The 8,515-nt window shown below is 49.7% G+C and overlaps 1 protein-coding gene across 1 annotated transcript in view; it reads left to right on the top strand.

The window, feature by feature from the left end:
- The first annotated feature begins 3,229 nt into the window (after positions 1-3,229).
- Positions 3,230-8,515, top strand: part of gpr139 (G protein-coupled receptor 139) — a 20,025-nt gene continuing 14,739 nt past the window's right edge. Inside the window, exon 1 of the mRNA XM_049745262.1 lies at positions 3,230-3,765. Coding sequence (XP_049601219.1) covers positions 3,627-3,765 — 139 coding nt within the window. The 5' untranslated portion in view covers positions 3,230-3,626. The remainder of the gene's footprint in view (positions 3,766-8,515) is intronic.

Here is an 8,515-nt window from a genome sequence, read left to right as displayed (position 1 = left end):
TTGAGGTGGCCGACGGGAGCTGTGGCCGTAAGGTCGTTGGTGCCTGTCGTGGCGGCAATCCCCGAACCCGCTGGTGGACACCGGCGGTAAGAGATGCCGTCAAGCTGAAGAAGGAGTCCTATCGGACCGTTTTGGCCTGCGGGACTCCGGAGGCAGCTGACAGGTACCGGATGGCCAAGCGGAACGCGGCTTCGGCGGTTGCTGAGGCAAAAACCCGGGCGTGGGAGGAGTTTGGTGAGGCCATGGAGAATGACTTTCGGACGGCTTCAAGGAAATTCTGGTCCACCATCCGGCGTCTCAGGAGGGGGAAGCAGTGCAACGTCAACACTGTTTACAGTGGGGATGGCGTGCTGCTGACCTCGACTCGGGACGTCGTGAGTCGGTGGGGAGAATACTTCGAAGACCTCCTCAATTCCACCTACACGCCTTCCATTGAGGAAGCAGGGCCTGGAGACTCTGAGGCGGATTCTCCAATCTCTGGGGTCGAAGTCACTGAGGTAGTTAAAAAACTCTTCGGTGGCAAGGCCCCGGTGGATGAGATCCATCCGGAGTTCTTAAAGGCTCTGGATGTTGTGGGGCTGTCATGGCTGACACACCTCTACAACGTTGCGTGGACATCGGGGACAGTGCCTCTGGATTGGCAGACTGGAGTGGTGGTTCCCCTCTTTAAGAAGGGGGACCGGAGGGTGTGTTCCGATTACAGGGGAATCACACTCCTCAGCCTCCCTGGTAAGGTCTATTCAGGGGTGCTGGAGAGGAGGGTCCGTCGGGAGGTCGAACCTCGGATTCAGGAGGAGCAGTGTGGCTTTCGTCCTGGCCGTGGAACAGTGGACCAGCTCTACACCCTCGGCAGGATCCTCGAGGGTGCATGGGAGTTCGCCCAACCAGTCCACATGTGTTTTGTGGACTTGGAGAAGGCGTTCGACCGTGTCCCTCGGGGAGTTCTGTGGAGGGTGCTTCGGGAGTACGGAGTGCCGAGCCAACTGATAAGGGCGGTTCCGTCCCTGTATCACCGATGCCAGAGTCTGGTCCACATTTCCGGCAGTAAGTCGGATTCGTTCCCAGTGAGGGTTGGACTCCGCCAAGGCTGCCCTTTTTCACAGATTCTGTTCATAATTTTTATGGACAGAATTTCTAGGCGCAGCCGAGGCGTTGAGGGGGTCCGGTTTGGGGACCTCAGCATCGCGTCTCTGCTTTTTGCAGATGACGTGGTGCTGTTGGCTTCTTCAGGCCGTGATCTCCAGCTCTCGCTGGAACGGTTTGCAGCCGAGTGTGAAGCGGTCTGGATGAGGGTCAGCACCTCCAAATCCGAGTCCATGGTCCTCGATCGGAAAAGGGTGGAATGCCCTCTCCGGATCGGGGATGAGATCCTGCCCTAAGTGGAGGAGTTCAAGTATCTTGGAGTCTTGTTCATGAGTGAGGGGAGGATCGAGCGTGAGATCGACAGGCGGATCGGTGCAGCGTCGGCAGTAATGCGGACCCTGTACCGGTCCGTTGTGGTGAAGAGAGAGCTGAGCCAAAAGGCAAAGCTCTCAATTTACCGGTCGATTTAAGCTCCTACCCTCACCTATGGTCACGAGCTATGGGTCGTGACCGAAAGAACGAGATCTCGGACACAAGCGGCCGAAATTAGTTTTCTCCGCAGGATGTCCGGGCTCTCCCTTAAAGATAGGGTGAGAAGCTCGGTCATCCGGGAAAGACTCGGAGTAGAGTCGCTACTCCTCCACGTTGAGAGGAGCCAGATGAGGTGGCTCGGGCATCTTATCAGGATGCCTCCTGGACGCCTCCCTGGGGAGGTGTTCCGGGCATGTCCCACCGGTAGGAGACCCCGGGGACGACCCAGGATGCGCTGGAGAGACTATGTCTCTCAGCTGGCCTGGGAACGCCTTGGGATCCCTCGGGATGAGCTGGATGAAGTGGCTGGGGAGAGGGAAGTCTGGGAGTCCCTCCTAAAGCTGCTGCCCCCGCAACCCGACCCCGGATAAGCAGGAGAAGATGGATGGATGGATGGATGGATGGATGGATGGATGGATGGATGGATGGATGGATGGATGGATGGATGGATGGATGGATGGATGGATGGATGGATGGATGGATGGATGGATGGATGGATGGATGGATGGATGGATGGATGGGACAATGAAATTTGTTTTATAACAGTGTGTATTTGCATGAAATTTTTGTAGTTAAAAAATGTCCGAAAAACTATTGGCCCAGGACCCCTTCATTTTATCAAATCTGGACCTCCTTGCAAAAAGTTTGGACACCCTTGAGCTAGATCGTTTCTGCTGCATTCAAAATATATGGCAGAAAATTTTATTGATTGATTCCAAACAGTCTGTTCTTTTCATAACTGCCTTTCTGTATTGCTTCCAGTATGTGTATGCTTGGTGGATTTTTCTTATTTTCCCGATCACATGTCTGCCATGTCAATCTAATATGCCCCAGCATTATGCTTGCTGATGTTGCTTCAACTATATTAACATTGGGGACTCTTTTCTTAAGCAATAAGATTTCACTCCGGTCCTCACAGAGCCAGAACACTGGCCCTTGATGACATCAGCATTTTTTCAGCATCCGTTTATGCATTTAATAATTAGCATGACTGTGACATATTGAATAGGCGCTAGATGAGTATTTTTTTTGTGCTGCTCCAAATATGTGCTGTTCCGTTGCAGTCCTGTATAGTATTGATGGTTGATGCGCCAGTGCTGGTGTTAAGAGCTGAATTGAGCCGAGTAAATCCACGGCATTGGCGCAAATCCAACCATACAGCTTCAGCCAAAATGTCCTTCCTTCCCACTGCGGCTTGAGCCAAAATGTCCTTTCTTACCACTGCAGTTAACGCGGCTAGCAAATTTGCCGTTGATTGGCAGAACTGGCTTCATATGACATAGCAGCTATGTGGCACTAAAAACTTGACCCGTTGACTCTCGTTTAAAGTTTGATGTGCTCGTCTGTTGGTGCAATAGATAGGACCAAGGTGGGGTGCGACAATTCTGCGCCCATCCTGCGCCCATCCTGCGCCCATCCTGCGCCCATCCTGGCCACATTGCATCTGACCGTCGCAGCTCAGTCTCGGTAGTTGGCTACATGCCGTAGGTCTACAATGTGTCTGGCGTTGAACGAAGCGTTCGAGTCAAGTGCGGCTCAGTTGATTGGCTGTGTGCTGGCGTCGCAATTTCCTCCTTTGGTGTTTTCCATTGCGGCACTGCCAGTGGGGGGCAACTCGGTCACTTGTCTGCCAGCCCACGGTCACGTGTCTCTGTACCTTCTCCCACATTGTCTGTCTCCTTCATCCCGCCTCCCTCCCTTTCTCTCGCGCCCTCGCTTTCCCGACATTCTCATCTCCCAAGCCCGTCTCCCTCACACACACTCACGCAGCGTCCTCCCATCTCACACATCTCTCCTCCTTCCTCTTCCCTCATCTGCTGGCACATCTCACCTTTTGCATCGCGCTCCCCCAACCCAGCCACCTCCACCCGCCTCCGACTCCCCCCCCTCATCTCCCAACACTCGTGCATGTGCCGATTGTCAGACGGAGTGCAGAGCAACGGTCACCTCACGGTTTGCTGGCACCATCCGGCTTCTTGACACCGAGCGCAGCTGAGGAAGAAGACGCGGCCATGGAGCACAGCCACATCTTCCCCGTTGCCGCCCCCAACGAGAGCGGTCGCAGCGTCGGGCAGCATCCCTCGGAGGGGTGTCCCCTCGGACCGCTGCCCGTCATCTACTACAGCGTCTTGCTGTGTCTCGGCCTGCCGGGTAAGAAACCCACGCACAAATGCGCCTTTCTCGTGGCTTGCCAAAGTTGATTTGGTGTCTGCGTGAGTCAGACTGACCTTGTGGCTGTCGCATGCGTCTGTATACTTTGTCGTTTGCCGCTTTCATTTGCAAGTCGTCAAAAGACTCCAATAAACGTTCCCATGAGACCAAAATTTACGCTTGCTGTTGGAACGCCCCAACCAACACCTTGAAGCGTGCAATATTGGCACAATGTGCATGATGGCTCAGCTTTGACCTCTGCCGGTCAAGAGGCACGTTCGTGTCTGTGTGGACATTTTAGAGCAGGGGTGGGCAATTAATTTTTACAAGGGGCCACATGAAAAACCTGAGTTGTGTCAGAGGACCACAGCTACGATAACTTAAACCTGCTCAATTTTCTTCCATTGTAAAATACACTAAATTATTTATTTTAAATTTTAAATAGCTGGTACTGGTAATTAGAAGAATACAATTATTCTGTTTATATTTATATTAAGCTATGTGAAATTGTGGTGTATAGGTCAAATAAAAAAACAATAATTAATCAGTACAATTTATTCTTAACTTCTTTAACTTTTCCTCAAATCACAAAGCCGCTGCACCTCTGGGTGTGAAGTTTGAGAAAAAGTCCTTGTTGGGCTTGCAGTTTTGCTAGGAATGCATCAGCCTCTGATGCGCGCTGTTTATCAGACAGATGTATTTTTTCTTATGCTTGGTCGTGTAGTGGCGACTCAAATTATATTCTTTAAACACAGCGACCTGTGTACCACAAATCAGGCACACCTTTCATTTCTCTAAAGAAATACTTGGTAGTTCATGTCTTGTTGAAAACACGGCGCCCCTTGTCAACTTTTCTTTTCTGAGGGTCAGCACACATTTCTCGGGCAGCATTACTTCGCACTGTTCACCTTCACGCACAGCTCACATACACGTACGCTACACGGCAGTGCGATGCCTTTCAAAATAAAAGCAAAACAGTTATATTGCACGCACGACACTGATCTTTTTTTCATTTTTTTTTTTTTCAAATTAAGTTGTAATCAAATATAATTTACGATTGACCTTATGCGGGCCGGACAGGGACGCACAAAGGGCCAGATGTGGCCCGCCGGCCGTATTTTGCCCAGGTCTGTTTTAGAGTCTTGAATGAAGCTCGCAAAGGAACGTACTTTTGGAATGTGGCAGGAAGCCAGGGGGCTGAACATAGCTAACGCTGAACTGTGGAGCGTTACGCTTTGCACATCCCAGCTTCCGAGTTGCGATCTCGGCTCCGGTTGGACAGAGTCCCGCCCCATCCTTGCCTCAAAATAGTCTGGCAAAAACATTTGCGTTTCATTCAGTCTCCGCTTGAAATGTGCTGCACTGGCAAGCGATCCAGGGTGTAGCTCGCCTCCCGCCCAGTGTCAGCTCGGACTGGCCTCGGCTCTCGGTTGACCCTTGGCATACAAAATGGCTGTTACAGTGGTACCCTGACTTAAGAGCATAGCAACCTTTCAGGTTCTGAATCATTGCTCAATCACCTTTGAGAAATTCTGAAACGGAAGCAAATGCAAGTATCGAGCTGCCGTTTATGCCTCGGATTTCACGTGATAAGTTCTGCATATGTTGCATCACAAGGTCAGTCAAATTCAACCCATAAATCAAGGCCCCCACTCCGTGTGCATCTCTTGCAGTCGAGCGTTTTCACATTAAAGCTGCAGTGCGACATGAAGAAGGCCCTTTGGAGCAGCACAATTGGGTTCCTTTTGTGTCCCCGCCAAATCCCTCTGCTCAGATCTTGCATTCCCCTCAAGATGCTGCAGGAACAATTTCCTCTGTCGCCACCATTCGATTCCATTCTACCCCTGCAACCGAGGGCGGCTGTTTGTTTAATCAGCGTGACCAGAGAGAGTAATGGAATCCTGCTACAGTTGTCGGAATTAATGGCCGTCTCGAGTACGGCAGTCGCTGCAACTTATTCAATCGTTATGACTACGCTCGTCACTCTCCGGCGGGGCCCATGAATGATTCATGAGCGGCGGTGCGAGTGTCGGTGTGAGTGGCAACGTGGCGTGACCCACCAACCCAGGTGGAATTCACGCTGTGAATGTGGCTGCTACCTTAATTACGACCTTGTGTTGTCCATCGCACCGACAAGGGTCAAGAGAAAGTTGAGACCACTCGATCTGGATAATCTCACCTCCCATGATTTGCTCCTAGAAAAGACGCAGTACAAAATGTTTCCTGGGTTTGAGGTATGGCACGTTGGTATCTTGTTCAGGAATGGCTGAAAGCTGTAGTGCAAGCTAGCTCGACATCCCATAATGCATCTTCCTGCCAAATGATTAGGGTGGTTACCTCGATTCTGTCGACACGCGAGCCCTGCATTGTCAAATGTGCATTTTGCTGCTGACCTTTTCAGGGAGGTCATGTCACTTGCGCCGATGTAAAGGCGGCTGAGGGTGACGGCAAATGGGATTACATGGGCTTTAGTAGCACGGAATGATTACACAGCGACAGATCCGCCTGTGACACGTACGCACGCACGCACGCACGCAGGCACGCAGGCACGCACGCAGGCAGGCAGGCAGGCAGGCAGGCAGAAAAAATTATTATTCTGTCGTTGGAGCAGTAAAACTGGGAGTTTTCTGCTGCCACATCCAGTTGCATCAATATTTGACCTACCTGCAGGAAGTTCAATTTTCTCTGTTTTAGCCTGCTGGCTGGCTAACACTCAGCCACTCATTTTTACATGACTTGCTCTTGCGCCCTCGTGGCTACCTCATGTTCAATCTTTGTGACTTTGTTGCAAATGTCTTTCTTCTTCTTCAATGGACACATTTGCTTGCACGGACAAGAGATCAGAGCTACAATTGTCATCTGAATGAAGGAGACGCAATTGATTTTGTGTCAGAGACATTTGGTTTATAAAACAAATAATCCTTCTTCATGACGATGATCAAATAAGTATTTGCCGGTGTTGTGCTCTATTTGGTTCCCCCGTGAGATTTTGTTCCCCCTGCCGCGGGAGCGCGCACGCCTTGCTTGGAAAGCGAAAAACCGATGCCGTACGGCGTCGTACGGCGTCAGCACTATGTTGTTTTCAATAAAAACATGAAGAACTCACGTTTGCGTAAGTCCATTTTAATTTTTTATAAAGGATTATTCTCATTTGATGTCTTTAAGTTCATCCGCATTCTGCCATTGAAGCGGGGTGCAATCAAAGACCAGTCATACAGATGGAATGCTCATTCACTTCAACAAAAAGCAACGATATAATTACGTGAGCTCTTTGCATAAACCTCGATGCAAAGAAACTCCTTTTGGGTACCATTACATGCTACAAGGAGTATATATATTACCAAGGAGACTTTATATTTAATTGTCATCATCATTCATCCATCCATTTTATCACTCAGGTATTTTCAAAGCAAATTAATATTGTTGCATTTATTAATTTCCTTTAAAATGACAGCACAATATAATTAAAAGCTGACACTATAGCAATGTCAAACATTTAAGAAAAAGCCATACACGTTTTGTGATCAAATCTTTCATAACGAGAATAATTTGAGTGAATTGAGAATAATTGAAAATAAATTTCAGTTCTGAAGGCTCCTTTTGTCCCAAGCAAAGTGACAGGTGGTGGGGAGGGGGGATAAAAATTGTAACAGGGACTCTATAAAAAATGTCAAGCCGTGAAAATTTGTGCCCCCCTCCCATTTTGAGAACGGTGAGTCCTGGACATCAATTGGCTGTTTTTCTATCTTCCTGGGGGTCTGTTCTGGTTGTGTGGCAAATTTGAACAGAATCCCTCATTCCTAGGCCAAATTACAGGGGGGAACACATCCTCACGGTGGCCCCGTCTATACCACTTGTCCCCACGGGGGTCACAGGCGTGCTGCAGCCTATTCCAGCAGTCATCGGGCAGTAGGCGGGGGACACCCTGAACCGGTTGCCAGCCGATCGCAGGGCACACTGAGACGAACAACCATCCGCACTCGCACTCACACCTCGGGGCAATTTGGAGTGCTCAATTGGCCTACTAATGTAAGGGATCGGACAGTACAGCAAGTGCGTAGCGACAGACTTTATTGTGGAAGGGGATGATAGGGGTGGCTGGCGCTGGGGTGGCTGGCGCTGGAGCGGCGATCTGGCTGGGGTGGACAAGAAGTTCTGTGGATTCGAATTGTAAAGTCAGATTCTCAGGGACAGATGAGCGAAGCATCACGGGACAGACTGACACTCGGGTCTGCGCTGGCGGCGCTGATATAGCGCTGTCCATGAACCCGTGGCAGGTGACGACGATTCCACTGACAGGGGGGCGTGGGCGTGGTCCTGTCGCAGGTGGCACCAGCACGTGACAACTAAGCATGTTTTTCGGATGTGGAAGAAACCAGAGTGTCCAGAGAAAACCCATGCGGGCACGGGGAGAACATGCAAACTCCACACAGGGAGGGTCAGAGGTGGAATCGAACCGGCACCCTCCTAACTGTGAGGCGGTCTTGCTAACCAGTGCCCCACCGAGCCGCCCTTGTAAAAATATAATTATTCTTATTTATTTTCCTATTTATTTAAATAAATAATGTTTATTAAAATCAGTTTGACTTTAAAAAGTGTTTAAAATACTAAAAAACATTTCAAAGTACAATACAGTGTTTAAAAATACAAAAAAGGTTCATAAAAGTCTTTTATGGATATTGTAATAATATAGTTTCTCTACATCGCGGATTTTCACCAATCGCTGGTGGTCTTGGAACCAATTATCTGC

Source organism: Syngnathus scovelli, chromosome 16, assembly GCF_024217435.2.
Source record: "Syngnathus scovelli strain Florida chromosome 16, RoL_Ssco_1.2, whole genome shotgun sequence".
NCBI classification, from domain to species: Eukaryota; Metazoa; Chordata; class Actinopteri; order Syngnathiformes; family Syngnathidae; genus Syngnathus; species Syngnathus scovelli.
This window is presented reverse-complemented; position numbering and strand designations above follow the sequence as displayed.